The sequence below is a fragment of the Scyliorhinus canicula genome, chromosome 4 (genome assembly GCF_902713615.1).
Source record: "Scyliorhinus canicula chromosome 4, sScyCan1.1, whole genome shotgun sequence".
Taxonomy (NCBI): Eukaryota; Metazoa; Chordata; class Chondrichthyes; order Carcharhiniformes; family Scyliorhinidae; genus Scyliorhinus; species Scyliorhinus canicula.
In genome coordinates this window covers 120,388,580-120,403,691 of record NC_052149.1, presented here as the reverse complement: position 1 = coordinate 120,403,691, position 15,112 = coordinate 120,388,580, and the positions used below count along the sequence as shown (strand labels likewise).

The 15,112-nt window shown below is 47.6% G+C and overlaps 1 protein-coding gene across 2 annotated transcripts in view; it reads left to right on the top strand.

Annotated features, from left to right (window-relative positions):
• The window catches only part of LOC119964926 (neurogenic locus notch homolog protein 2-like), a 183,311-nt gene that overhangs the window by 115,377 nt on the left and 52,822 nt on the right, over nucleotides 1-15,112 (top strand). For both annotated transcript variants that reach the window (XM_038795110.1, XM_038795109.1), the window contains exons 13-18: nucleotides 1,726-1,918; nucleotides 4,531-4,676; nucleotides 5,873-5,986; nucleotides 9,630-9,749; nucleotides 11,411-11,563; nucleotides 12,093-12,321. In XM_038795110.1, coding sequence (XP_038651038.1) covers nucleotides 1,726-1,918; nucleotides 4,531-4,676; nucleotides 5,873-5,986; nucleotides 9,630-9,749; nucleotides 11,411-11,563; nucleotides 12,093-12,321 — 955 coding nt within the window. The remainder of the gene's footprint in view (nucleotides 1-1,725; nucleotides 1,919-4,530; nucleotides 4,677-5,872; nucleotides 5,987-9,629; nucleotides 9,750-11,410; nucleotides 11,564-12,092; nucleotides 12,322-15,112) is intronic.

Below are 15,112 nucleotides of genomic sequence, written 5' to 3'. Positions count from 1 at the left end.
TAGAACATGGTTGCACTGGAGAGCCAGTTACTGATGCTAAATGCAATTCCAAATCTATTTTCTTGTTCGACTAAATAATTATCTTATTTTGTTAAGTAATAACTATTTGGTGTACAATGCCTATTCAAATGGTCTCTTTACATAGAACATACAGGCAGAAGAGGCCATTCGGCCCATGGAGTCTGCACTGACCCACTTAAGCCCTTACTTCCACCCTAACCCAATAACTGCACCTAACCTTTTTGGCCACGAGGGGCAATTTAGCATGGCCAATCCACCTAACCTGCACGTCTTTGGACTGTGGGAGGAAACCGGAGCACACGGAGGAAACCCACGCAGACACTGGCAGAACGTGCAGACTCCGCACAGACAGTGACACAGCGGGGAATCTAACCTGGGACCCTGACGCTGTGAAGCCACAGTGCTATCCACTTGTGCTACCGTGCTGCCCATACCGAGCTAAGCCAAAAGGAAGGTGGTATCTGGAGACTGGAAAATGAAGAAACACGTTTCACTCTCCTAATTCACTTGCCACGCTATTTAAAAAAAAACACCCGTGGGTTCTGCTGTTCTGTGCAATCTCCCTCAGAACCCATTCCACATCCAACTCGTTTCTGACTGATTTTTCTTTTCAATGTTGCTGACAACTACCTGGGCAGTAATCAACGAACTTGCTGTTTTTGAAGGGATGATTGGGGGTGAGGTGGAAAGTGAGTTCCTCTGTGCAGTGAATTCATAAACCTATTCATTATAAACAGGTTTACAATTTCATTCCTCAAAGCACAGAGGAAATCTTCCCCCGACGGTCTCTAAAGTTTGGGCGGAGCTAACAGGTGCTCAGGCAGTGTGCTTTGACAGGAGTTCAAGTCAGATCCATCAAGCTGACAAAAGAAAAGTTTGTAGCCGCAACCCTTTAATTAGAGACTAACCGAATATGTGTACTTAATAGGCTTCTTTGAGTGGTGTTTTGTTTTATTTTAAAAGTTAAATCCTTCACCAGTTTTGGTTTCCTGTGTTGAACCCTGCCAAATGAATTCCCACTTGACACCTGTTCCTTGTGTGGGTTAGGTGGATTGGCCATGTGTCCAAAAAGGCTAAGTGGGGGTTGCGGGATAGGGTAGATACGTGGGCTTGAGTGGGTTGCTCTTTGTAAGGGCCGGTGCAGACTCGATGGGCCAAATGGCCTCCTTCTGCACTGTAAATTCTAAATTCTATTGGGCAGCACGGTAGCATTGTGGATAGCACAATTGCTTCACAGCTCCAGGATCCCAGGTTCGATTCCGGCTTGGGTCACTGTCTGTGCGGAGACTGCACATCCTCCCCGTGTGTGCGTGGGTTTCGTCCGGGTGCTCTGGTTTCCTCCCACAGTCCAAAGATGTGCAGGTTAGGTGGATTGGCCATGACAAATTGCCCTTAGTGTCCAAAATTGCCCTTAGTGTTGGGTGGAGTTACTGGGTTATGGGGATAGGGTGGAGGTGTTGACCTTGGGTAGGGTGCTCTTTCCAAGAGCTGGTGCAGACTAGATGGGCCGAATGGCCTCCTTCCGCACTGTAAATTCTATGATTCTATGATAATTGGCATGGGTAGGTAACTGAGTTGGGGGGGGGGTGGGGGGGGGGGGGTGTGTCGTGTGGTGGTGGGGAGATTGTGGGTCTCTGTGTCTGCGGGAAGCACTGTGCGATGCTGGGCTTGCGAGTTCAAATATATTTGTGTTCCTGTCCACAGGTCCCATGTGCAACGTCGACATTGATGAATGTGAGTCCAATCCGTGCCACAATGGCGGCACATGCATTGATAAAATCAACGGCTTTGTGTGCCGCTGCCCTGAGGGCTATCACGATCCCCACTGTATATCAGAAGTGGATGAGTGCAAGAGCAGCCCTTGTATTCATGGCAGATGTGTGGACGGCGTAAACAGGTCAGCTTCCATAGTTTTTTTCCATCTTTGTTCTTTCTCTGCTTTTTAAAGATAGCTGCATTTGACTTTCAACATGCTTTTTAAAAAAAAAACGGTTGTGGCTGTTGTCAAAGGCTGGTATGCAGATAAAGGAGGCTGCACGGGGTAATGGCCGCGGATGGAAATCTGAAATGTTGCTGAATTTTGGATACAGAGAGTCTTGGCTATTTTGTTGAATGGCCTCGTCCAGCTGACCTGCACAAATGTGGTCACTTGAAAGCGTGGATTGGCATGGCTCATTGAATTAGAGGGATTGTAAATGGAGAATAAGTGTCTGAGGTTACAAACTAAATTGCAATATGAGTGAACATTTGAGGGTAAAAGTGAGTTATTGGATTTCTGCGAATACGCACCAGGAGCTCATAACTTGAAGCCAGGAACTCCCACCTGGTTTTTTTTATTTAGCCTGGGCCTGAACTTTACCACTGGTGGGTTTTTTGGCAGGCTGGTGGTATAAGATTGCAGGATCGGGATTCCTTCCGGGTCCGTGTTCGCCAACACTGCACAATGATTTTATGTTGGAGTGGGCAAGGCCTCAGATGGGTAATCTGTCCTTGCCCTAATTGAGGTCCTTCAGTGGCCAATTAATGGCCACTGAAGGGCCGTGTCTCACCCAGTTTCAATTCATACATTGGCGGGAATATTGAACCTCCATGGGGGCAGGTTGGAAAGAAAAGAAGTTTGGGGCGGAATTCTCCGACCTCCCCGGGGGGTCGGAGAATCACCCGGTGCCGGCGTCAATCCCGCCCCCGCCGCGTCCCGAATTCTCCGCCCCCCCCTGAGATTCGTCGGGGACGGGAATTGCGCCGGTCGGCGGACCACCGCGGCAATTCTCCAGCCCGCGATGGGCGGAAGTCCCGCCGCTGACAGGCCTTTCCCGCCGGCGTGGTTTAAACCACCTCTGGTACAGGCGGGTTTGGCGGCGCGGGTGGGCTCCAAGGTCCTTTGGGGGGGGGGGGGGCGCACACGGGGCGATCTGACCCGGGGGGGGGGTGCCACCGCGGTGGCCTGGCCCGCGGTCGGGGCCCACCGATCGGCGGGTGGGCCTGTGCCGTGGGGGCACTCTTTTTCTTCCGTCCCGCCATGGCCTTCACCATGGCGGGGGCGGAAGAGACCCCCTTCCCTGCGCATGCGCCGGTATGATGTCAGCAGCCGCTGACGCATCGGTGCATGCGCAGACTTCCGCCGGCCGGCGAAGGCCTTTCGGCCCCGGCTGGTGGAGCGCCAAAGGCCGTTCGCGCCGGCCAACGGAGCGGGAGCCACTCCATCGCAGGCCTGCCCCTTCAATGTGAGGGCTTGGCCCCTAAAGGTGTGGAGAAATCCGCACCTTTGGGGAAGCCTGACGCCGGAGTCGTTCATGCCACTCCGTCCTGCCGGGACCCCCCGCCCCATTGGGTAGGGGAGAATCCCGGCCTAGATCTTTGGCAGGAGGTGGGGCGAGGGTGTCTCCATCAGAAACCCTTTCTAACTGGTGGTGACCTCCCCTTAAGTCAGATTGGCTGGCAGCTCTCTAAGACGAGCCTTCCTCCTGAGCATAAATCATTGGACAATAAATTTTTTGCCGGAATCGGCCGGATATGTTCCCCACCGACTCTTCAGATGGTGGGAATTGAACCCCCGCCATACAAAAAATTCACGCCATGGTGTGTTCTCTGTTTTCCCTTTGCCCAAATGCAATTGAATTGAATGTCAGAATTGTAATTTTTAAGTGCAGTAAACGGGTAGGCTAGCTTGTTCAACACAATTCAGTACACATAATGGGTAGAATTAAATGTTAACACGTGCTGTACAAATTAGTTCCAGTGTGATATGTTTATGTTGTACACTCCCTCCCCAACATGGTCTCTTCACAGCAAAAATGGCTTGTCACCACACATAAAACAGTGTTTTTATAATGATGGAAATTCTTCAGGGATTAGGGTTAGATTGTCTATCGGCGGGATCCTCCCGTTTCACCGGCAGCGCACTCAAGCCCCTGGATTTTCCAACGGCATGGGGGTGCCCACGATGGCAAACCCCATTGGCCGGCTGGCAGGCCGGAGAATCCCGCTGCTGGCAGAGGCGCGTCGCACTGGAAAACTGGTGTGGCGGGACGGAGAATCCCGCCCTAGGAATTTGAAAAAACAACTTGGACAGACAACTTATTCTAAGAACTCCAGCTGTAGTCACTGTTGTAATATAGCAAGCACAGCAACAAATTGCCACACAGCAAGCTCCGACAAACACCAGCGAGATAATAACCAGTTAATCTGTTTAAGTAATGTGGATTGAGGGATAAATATTAGCCCTTCAAAAATCTTTCATGCATACCTGCCCAGTCAGACAGAGCCTCGGCTTAATGCTTCGTCTAAAAGAGGGCACTGCTGATAATGCAGCACTTCTTTCATACTGCACTGAAGTTTCAACCTGGACTCGAGCGATGTGGAGTTTAGTGTTTTTTTTAAACTGTCAATTAATTTACAGGACCTCCCTGCCTTTGACAGTGTGAAATGAAGGAAGTTTTTGATTAAACCCATGTGAGTCGTGCCTTACCTGTTGTCAGCATTTTCTCTGCTTTTATTTTGTTTTTGCAGTTACCAGTGTGTATGTGAAGCTGGTTGGGCAGGACTAAACTGCGATGTGGACAAAGACGAGTGCGAGTCGAACCCTTGTCAGCACGGGGGAACCTGTGAGAACCTAATCAATGGCTACAAGTGCACATGCATGAAGGGATTTAAAGGTGAGAGTGGAGCAGGAAACCTTTGAACGGGTGAAAGCCATAAGAGACGTTGTGCTCGAAGCTGAGCAGTGAAGTTGCTAATTCTGATAATGCAGAACTGCACTGTCCTAGTTAGAAATATGCAGCGTACAAGGGGGCCATTCAGCTTTTTTGTTAATTATTTATTCTTGGAATGTGGACATTGCTGGCAAGACTGGTGTTTATTTCCCTGCCCTAGTTTTCCTTCTCACCACTACCTTAAATCGCTGCAGCCTATGTGGTGAGCAACTCCCGCAGTACTGTGAGGGAGGGGAGTCCCAGGATTTTGACTGGGCAATGATGAAGGAATGGCAATACATTTCCAAGTCCAAATGGTGTGTGTGACTTGGAGGGGAGCTTGGAGGTGGTGGTGTTTCCATGTGTTCGGTGTACTTGCCCTTCAAGGTTGTGGAGTTTGTGTTCCAGAGGTGTAGAAGTCTTAATGGGCTCCTGCAGTATTTCCTGTAACTCACACGCACACTGCATGTGTAGTGTGCTGGTGGTGGAAGGTGTGAATAGTTAGGCATGTGGATGGTGTGCCGATCAATGCTTTTTGTTTGGAAGTTCCAGGGTGTGGAGCCAGTGATAATCCCTTCTAGACATGGGTCCACATTACCGAGATGGCCCAACTGCGCTATCAGTTGTCAGCCTTGCTCGTCAAAGCCTCTGGAACCTGATGCGGAAATGAGGGGGAAAATGTCACAATGATGCAATGTGCAGTGGTTGTCTGATGTTTGGCCATAGGCACATTATTGGAGCAGAGTATTGGGCTTTAAAAAAAAAAAAAAATTTAGAGTACCCAATTAATTTTTTCCAATGAAGGGGCAATTTAGTGTGGCCAATCCACCTACCCTGCACATCTTTGGGTTGTGGGGGCGAAACCCACGCAAACACGGGGAGAATGTGCAAACTCCACACGGACAGTGACCCAGAGCCGGGATCGAACCTGGGACCTCAGCGCCGTGAGGCTACAGGGCTAACCCACTGAGCCACCGTGCTGCCGAGTATTGGGCTTTTTAACCTGTACACACACTGCCTGTGTCAGGCCTCAGTTGGGATTTCCTGGTCTTGTTGTCTGAAATGCCAACGTTTTCATTGCCTAAAACTAACATCCATCGGAGTACCAGCAAACGTGAAAAAGGAATAATGTTCTTTCCCTCTCTTTTCTGAATCTTGAGGTTTCGACTGTCAAATCAACATAAATGAATGTGCGTCAAACCCCTGTCTGAACAAAGGAGGCTGCGTTGATGGAGTGAATGCCTACTACTGCACCTGCTCCCTCCCATATACTGGTAAGAGTCAAAAAGACAAAGGGGCATCATGGGTGGTCTTTTTGCAGGTGAGATGGGAGCTGCTGACTAGTTTCTCCTACAATGTGCCTGAGAATCAGTGGTGAGCAATGAACGGAGGCCACACATTAAATAACTTTAAAGGTCCGTGTTCCAAGGAGGTGTGTACTTATTGTGGGTTTGAGTGCACGGGTATCTGTTTCAGAATTCAGCCTCGCCTGCTGCCAGAAGCGAAGTGATATGCCATAGCACCCTTTTTGAGTTATTGCCTGATTAACAGGCCAGGCCCATAAGTATCAAATTTCCACATCAAACAGTCTCAAATTCCTGGTCCATTTTCAGTAGTTTTACTGTGCGTGAACTAAATTCAGTTCTGTAAATATACTGGAAACTCTTTGTGGTGGAGGTGTAAGAGATGGTACAGGCCAGGGGTATTTTATGTTTTGCAGGGTAGGGCAGGGCGCCAGCCAGCACAGGTAAATGCCTGGGGTTAGAGAGGGGCCTTCTAGCTAGGCACTAATGCCAATGATCCAATTGTCGCACAAAATATGAATTTACTTCTGCTTTGTAAATCAAAAAGACGTTATGTTTAGTTAACTGATTGCATGTGAAGAGGATAATAATACTTGGATAGGGCGAGGAAAGAACTTTTTTTTAAATATGCCAGGGCACAAATGCATGGTGGTCAATTAAGGACAATGTAAAATCCAGTAATTATAGATCCTCAATTATTCAGTATCAGGATAATGGGAAGCATGGCTGATTTCATCTTTTCTCCCCCTCTTCACTGGCATCAAAGTCGATGCTTGCACCGCAGTGCTTCAGACTCCGATGTTATCAGCTGTTTTAGCAAGGACAGTGGGTGCACACTGGGGCATTTGATGTAACCGGCTTGTAGCTCTATTCACTGGTTGACCAGGGAAAGACTTCTGGTTTTATAGTCCCTGTCATGACCGTAGGCCGTCCTGAAATGTTTTGCAGCCAATAAAATGTTTCATTGAGGTTGGGAAATCATACCAGCGCTGTCCCTTAAAGAACAATGTAATAATGAACAGATTCTAATGTTAATTATCGGAATAGAAAAAAAAATTGGAGAAAAGGCAGGGGAGTGGGATTTACTTAGTTACTCTTACAGAGAGCTGGCATGGACAAGACCGGTTGAATGGTCTCCTTCTGTGCTGTAACCATTCTATGATGATGCCTTGAGACCGTTTATATCTACCTGAGAGATGGACAAGGTCTCAGTTTAATGTTTCATCCAAATGGTGGTATCTCTGGCAGAGCAGCACCCATTCAGTATTGTACTGGGAGTTTCAGCCTGGATAATGTGCTCAAATTCCTGGTCAACCTTCTCACTCAGATAAGTGTTACCCACTGAGCCATGATTGGCATTCTGTTGTCCCTGTTAAGCTTGAGACCTTCGGTTGTTGGAAGTCTGTCATCTCAGTCTCTGGACACTGCTGCAGGAGTTCCTCAGAGTAATGTCCGAGGCTCAACCATCTTCAGCTGCTCCATAAATGACCTTCTCGCCATCATAACGTCAGACAGAAATGGGGATATTCACTGATGTTTGCACAATGTTCAACATCATTCGTGACTCCTTGGATACTGAAGCAGCTTGTGTCCACATGCGGCAAGACCTGGACAACATTCTTGGGCTGAAAAGTGTCAAGTAACATTTGTGTCTGGCAATGACCATCTCCAGCAAGAGAGAATCTAACCATCTCCTCTTGACAGTCAGTGACATTACCCTCACTGAATACCCCCCTATCAACATCCTGGGAGATACAGTTAGCCAGAAAGGGAACTGGACCAGTCATATAAATGCTATGGCTATATAAGAACAGGCCATAGACGAGGAATTCTGCAGGGGGTAACTCAGTTCCTGCCTCCACGAAGCCTGTGGAGTACTGTCCCCTTGCCTGGATGAGTGCAGCTCCAAGAAACTTGACACCACCCCAACCACAAACATTCACTTCCTCCACCACCAATGCCCAGTGGCAGCAGTGTGCACCATCTACAAGATGCACTACAGCAACTCACCAAGGCTCTTTCTACAGCACTTCCCAAACCCATGGCCTCTTGACACTTAGGACCAGAGCAGCAGATGCATGCAAATACAGCCACCCGCACATTCGCCTCCAAGCCATGCATCTCCTGACTTGGAAATATATCTCCTGTTCCTTAATTGTCGCTGGGTCAAAACCCTGGAACTTCCTTCCTCACAGCATTGCGAATGTACCTACACCATATGGACTGTTGCAATTCCAAAGGGTGGCTCACTACCAGCCTCTCGAGGGCAATTAGGGCTGGACAATAAATGCTGGCCTTATGTCCAAATCCTGTGAACAAATGTGTTTTTTAAAATTTAATTAGTTGCGTTTAGCACAGGCACATCAAGTCTGTATCAGCGGATTTGAATCCGCACAGCTGCCCATTTAATGCTGCTTGCTCTCTATCCTCTCCAGTCCCCGACTTCAAGCAACTATCTAACTCCCTTGAAACAATATTTGTTGATTATACTTCCATTGTACAGGCAGATAAGTCTGCATGTGACCGGTTTAGTCTGGCTTTATTGATGGGAAAGGTGGCTGCCGGCCTTTCCCAAGCATTCTGAAGGTGCAGATTACATTTATTTTTAAACTATAACATTGCAGTGCCAAGTTATCTCGCAGACTGTTTTCAAACCTTCTGGTACATTGTGCATATTTCCGATTAGATTCTCGCCCTGTTATGTGCCTGTGCTGAGGTTGCTGTTGTTTGGCTGGTTTATTATTTCCCATTTTCTAAGGCCAGCCGCATGTGGCTATTATTGTGAGAGACCCTTCAAGCTCTGTGTTTTCTCCCAGCCAGTACTGTCTTTTTTCTCCTTCCCCACTCTCAACAGCAACATCCTCCTTCTCGTAAGGCCCTTGTCGCAATGTGATTGGGATTTGAAATATGTTATCCCTGTTACGACAATCATACCAAACAGAAATCCATTTGTCCCATTGTGTCTATATCAACCCTCTTTCAAGGAGTGACTCAATTGGTGCTCCTCTCCCTGCTCTTGCCCACTGGCCATCCATAGAACATACAGTGCTGAAAGAGGCCATTCGGCCCATCGAGTCTGCACCGCCACTTAAGCTTTCACTTCCACCCCATCCCCGTAACCCAATAACCCCTCCTAACCTTTTTGGTCACTAAGGGCAATTTATCATGTCCAATCCACCTAACCTGCATGTCTTTGGACACGGGGGGGGGGGGGGGGGGGGGGGGGGGGAACGTGCAGAGTGACCCAGCGGGGAATCGAACCTGCGACCCTGGCACTGTGAAGCCGCAGTGCTAGCCACTTGTGCTGCCCATCACTGATCTCGGCTCTGTCCACTGGTTACCAACTCTCTTGCTAGTGGAAACAGATGTTTCTCACGAACATGGTCAATTTCTCACAAATCTCTCACAATTTTGAACATCTCTATTAAATCTCCTCTTCACGTTGTTGTTCCGAGGGGAATAGTCCCAGTTAAAATGTGGGTACCCAGATAACCTCTTTTGAACGGGGTTTCCCTGCAGGGGGCAATGTACAGAGAACACTGGTATCTTTCCAGCAGTTTGGATCGTGCCTGACTCTAATGGATTCCTTCTTCTCTCCTCCCTTTCTCTTCAGGCAAGGATTGTGAGTTTTTTCTTGCTCCGTGTTCCTCCCATCCGTGTGAAAATGGAGGCGCATGCAGTGAAACTGAGGACTATGAGAATTACATGTGCTCCTGCGCAATGAATTGGCAAGGTGAGATACATTGAGAATAGGAGGAGGCCATTCAAAACCCCCCCCCCCAACCACCCCACCCCGAGTCTGCTCTAACATTCAGTTCGGGCATGTTTGACCTGCATCACAGCTCCTTTGCTCCCTAACCCTTTGTATTCTGACTCAACACAAATCTGTCAGTCTCGGCTCTCGAAAACTCCAGTTGACCCCATCCTTCAGCGTCCCACAGCCATTTGGGGGAGAATGTTCCAGCTGTCCTTTGTGTTGAAACGTGAAAGATCTGTCTCCAGTGTTAATATTGTTCTTCAATTTGATGGGGAAAACAGCTTTTCCCCATCAAATCCCTACCATTTCAAACGCCTCAATTAGATCGTCCCTCAACCTTCTAAACTTATTAATAATAATAATAATAATAATAGCTTATTGTCACGAGTAGGCTTCAATGAAGTTGCTGTGAAAAGCCCCTTGTCGCCACATTCCGGCGCCTGTTCGGGGAGGCTGGTACGGTAAACCTGAGGGAATACAAGCCAAGTCTGTGCAACTTGTCCTCGTGATTTAACTCAAATCCTCATGCACCTGAAGCACTGCATCTCCCCCTTTGTGACCTCTTCTGAAAACCTCATCAGGGGTGGAGCAATGCAGAGGGGCGGCAGTGGTATTGTTGCTGGACTAGTAATCCAGAGTCCCAGGGCAAGATCTGGAGATGCGGATTTGAATCCCACCACGACAGATGATGAGATTTGAATTCAATAAAAATCTGGAATTAATGTCCTGTCTGTGCGGAGTTTGTACTTTCTCCCCGTGTCTGCGTGGGGTTCCTTGGGTGCTCCAGTTTCCTCCCACAGTCCAAAGATGTGCAGGTTAGGTGGATTGGCCATGATAAATGCCCCTTAGTGTCCAAAAGTTAGGTGGGGTTAGGGTAGAGGTGTGGGTGGCATGGTGGCACAGTGGTTAGCACTCTTGCTTCACAGCACTAGGGCCCAAGTTCGATTCCCGCTGGGTCACTGTCTGTGCGGGGTCTGTACGTTCTCTCGTGTCTGCGTGGGTTTCCTCTCAGCACTCCGGTTTCCTCCCACAAGTCCCGAAAGAGGTGCTGTTAGGCGAATTGGACATCCTGAATACTCCCTGTGTGTACCCGAATAGGCGCCGGAATGTGGCAACTAGGGGATTTTCACAGTAACTTCATTGCAGTGTTAATGTAAGTCTACTTGTGATTATTATTCAGTAGGGTGCTCCTTCCAAGGACCGGTGCAGACTCGATGGGCCGAATGGCCGTCTTCTACACTCTCGGGATTCTATGATTCTAAAACTTTGTCTATCAATCGATTGTTGTAAAAACCCATCTGGTTCACTAATGTCCTTTAGGGAAGGAAATCTGCCATCCTTATCTGGTCTCGTCTAAATGTGACAGCAATCTTAACTCTTAACTGGCCTCTGAAACGGCTGAGCAAGCCACTCAGTTGAAGGGTAATTAATGATGATGGGCAACAAATGCTTGCCAGTGATGCCCACATTCCCTACATTCAATAAACAAAAGAATACAACAGAACGTTGTAAAGCCATGTGACCTTTTGGGCCGTTCCTTGTTCCCTGCAGTGAATTTGCTTTTAGTGAATGTGGAATTTGGGTCAGTTAATTTGCAAAATGCTGTACGTATGTATAATGCATACTTCTCTTGTCAGGTCAGAATTGCTCGGTGGACATTAATGAATGTGTTACTGACCCGTGTAAAAATGGTGCTACTTGTCAAAATACACCCGGGAGCTATGAGTGTCGGTGCCTCCCTGGCTACATTGGAGTGAACTGTGAGACAAACGTCAATGACTGCAGACCCAGTAAGTACTTTAAAGACTGATTGAAAAGAAGTTGCCTAAACCTGGCTGTTTACTTTGTTTTCGGGAAAGAACGTGCATTTTTATCACATCTTCCATCACTTCGGAGTGTTCCAAAGTACTTTGTGAAAAGTAGTCACCGCTGTAATGTAGGAATGCTGGCATTCAATTCAGCAAGGTCTCAGAAACATCAGTGTGATTGTGAATCTGTATAAGTGGTGAGAAATAAAGGTTGGCCAGCACATCATCCTGTGCTGCTCTTCAGAATAGTGCTGCAGGATCCTCTCCTGCGAGGGCAGATGGGGCTTTGTTTGATGTCTCATCTCTGACAGTGCAGCACTCCCACGGCCATGGCATTTTACTGAACTGTCAGCCTGGACAGGGGCTTGAACGCACTACCTTCTGACCGAGTGTGCCGCCCACTGAGCTAAGGCCAACACCTTTATTTGTGCTGAATTCTGGCTTGCACGTAAAGCATTGACATTGGTGGTGACTTGGTTAGTAATGCAAGTGTGATGTGCCAATTTCATAGATCCATGCCAAAACGGAGGCTCCTGTATAGATGGTGTCAACACGTTCTCATGCAGCTGCTTGCCGGGGTTCACTGGTAGCAAATGCCAGCAAGAGATAAACGAGTGCTTCAGTAGCCCATGTGTGAATGGCGGGAACTGCTCCGATTATGTCAACAGTTATGTCTGCAAGTGCCCGCGAGGCTTCAATGGGATTCACTGTGAAAACAATATGCCTGACTGCACAGAGAGGTGAGAAAAAAACATTTGCATTTCTATCACACATTTCATCCTCTCTGGGTGCTTTTTGAAGAGAGTTCACTGTTGTATGTTGGAAACGTTGCAGCTTGTGTGCACACAGCAAGAGCCCACAAATAAGACCATGTGGTAATAACCAGTTAATCTGTTAATGTTGGTTGAGGGACAAATATTGACCAGGACACTGGGGGGGAAAAATAACACCCTTGCTGTTCTTTAAATTGTTACACGGGACATTTTAGGAACACAAATGGGTAGCATTGTGGATAGCACAAATGCTTCACAGCTCCAGGGTCCCAGGTTCAATTCCGGCTTGGGTCACTGTCTGTGCGGAGTCTGCACATCCTCCCCGTGTGTGCGTGGGTTTCCTCCGGGTGCTCCGGTTTCCTCCCACAGTCCAAAGATGTGCAGGTTAGGTGGATTGGCCATGATAAATTGCCTTTAGTGTCCAAAATTGCCCTTAGTGTTGGGTGGGGTTACTGGGTTATGGGGTTAGGGTGGAGGTGTTGACCTTGGGTAGGGTGCTCTTTCCAAGAGCCGGTGCAGACTCGATGGGCCGAATGGCCTCCTTCTGCACTGTAAATTCTATGACAAACCTGGACCAAGACCTTATCTGAAAGACAGCACCACCCAACTATGCAGCACTCCCAATGTGATTGTGAATCTGTTTTAATGATGAGAAATAAATATTGGCATTGAGTGCCAGTCTAGAATATATACTAACAACACTAGGATGGGACATGAGCCCATAGTTTTCATTCCCATGGCCTTCTGGTTCAGAGGTGATAGATAGTGCCACCCACTGTGCTATGGCTGACGCACAGTGGGAGCGAAGGGTTGGTTTCGACATGCGTACAGAGGGATTAAGAGCAGGAGTAGGCCACTTGGCCCTTCGAGCCTGCTTCACCATTCGATAAGTTCATGGCTGGTCAAATTGTAACCTCAGCCCCACATTTCTGCCTACCCCAGATAATCGTTCACCCCCTTGTTCATCACAAATTTATCTCGCTCTGCCTTAAAAATATTCAAAACTCTGCTTCCACTACCTTTCGCGAAAGAGAGTTCCAGAGACCCATGACCCTCAGAGAAACAAATTCTCCTCAGCGCCATCTTCAATGAATGACCCCTGATTTTTAAACAGTGACCCCCAAGTTCTCGGGTCTCCTGCAAGAGAAAACATTCTCTCCACATTCTCCCTGTCAATAAATACCTCCTCAGGATCTTAAAGGTTTCAGTCAAATCAACTCTTACTCTTGTAAACTCTCATAGATGCAACCTTAACCTCTCCAACCATTCCTTAAGACACCCTGCCCATTCCTGCTATTAGTCTATTAAACGTTCTCTGAACTGCTTCCAACACATTTACGCAGACGCAAGTAGTTATTCTAATAAATCCTTTAAACAAGCTTGAGATTTCAACACTGTAATGTTAGGACTCTTGAGTCGTCACAGCCCAGCTCTTTAACATAGTTAAAGGAAATCTAATCTGTTGCTGTCCTTGAGCAAGCTTGTGTTCCCCAGTTGCATTATTGGTAAGAAGCATTCGGCGAACTGGAACTTTGTACTAGTGTTGTACCTCAGCTGATACTCATTTACCTCGGGTTCCACTGAAACGGGGTCCGCATGTTTCGCCAATGGGCCAAAAGATTGGATTTGATGACGTAAACCTGGAAAACCAAATTGTGGAGGGGACTGTTCTTTGAGATATGCTGAGGTTTGGTGCAGCAGCGTGCAAAGTGCTGTTGGGAACTCCAGGTTTAACGTTGCTGTTCACTAGAATGGAGCATCAGGACATTATGCTATGGGAATTTCTGTGGCAACACTGGTTAATTCCTGGCCATCTCTAAATTTTAAACAGCGAACGATAGAAAGACTATTTCAACCAGATAGATTTCCTCACCCCCACTCCCCTTCTAATATTGTCCAGGGTACATTTCGGGAGACTACAATGATTGTTTCTTTGGATCGTATTTCTTGGAGGACCTTGGTTTATGTTGAGTTGATAAATCAGATTGTAAGATTGCAGAGATCATTAAGAGATCACCTGTCGATTGAACCTGCTCCATCAGGCAGTTAGATCATGACAGATCTGAACCTCAAATCCATTTTGCTGCATATCTCTCAATGTCCTTGCCTAACAAAAATACGACGACTCTCCGTTTTGAAAACGGCATTTGACCCCAGCAACTGGAGCTGTTCCAGATTGGAGCATTTTCTGATTTCACCCCTGAGTGGCCCGACTCTAATTTTAAAGTATTTACATTTTTTTCCTAGATTTCCCCACATCAGAGTTTCTCTATTCACCCTGTCAAATCTTTTCAAATGTTTGAAACACCTCACAATACTGTTGCGTACATGGCTTTTCTGAGTTTATAACCATGAAAATGTCAAGCCAGGATAGACACTAGTGACGAGGACAACAGCAGGAAGTCACGTTGTAATGTGCCATCGATGAGGTGCTTGGTTAGCCTGTAGGGGACCTTGCTACATGTGGTGATAGGTTAAACTGTGGGGATGAAGTACTGCGGGGAAAGAAACACATCATACTGTAATAAAAGGAGCACCTGTGAGGAGTGTCATTCAGCAAAGTGATTCACCGTCTTTGAGTTTTTCCAGAAATGACAGGGTCCTCACATTACGAGCTAAAGATGAGACAGTTTCACCCTACAAGTATTTCTGGAGGGCTTTGGCACAGGAGATGAAAAGAAAGCCAGGCTGACAGGCCAGTGTTGGAGGATGCAGCCGGGCGGGGGAGTTGGAGGTGGGGGCAGGGGGGGCGGTGGAA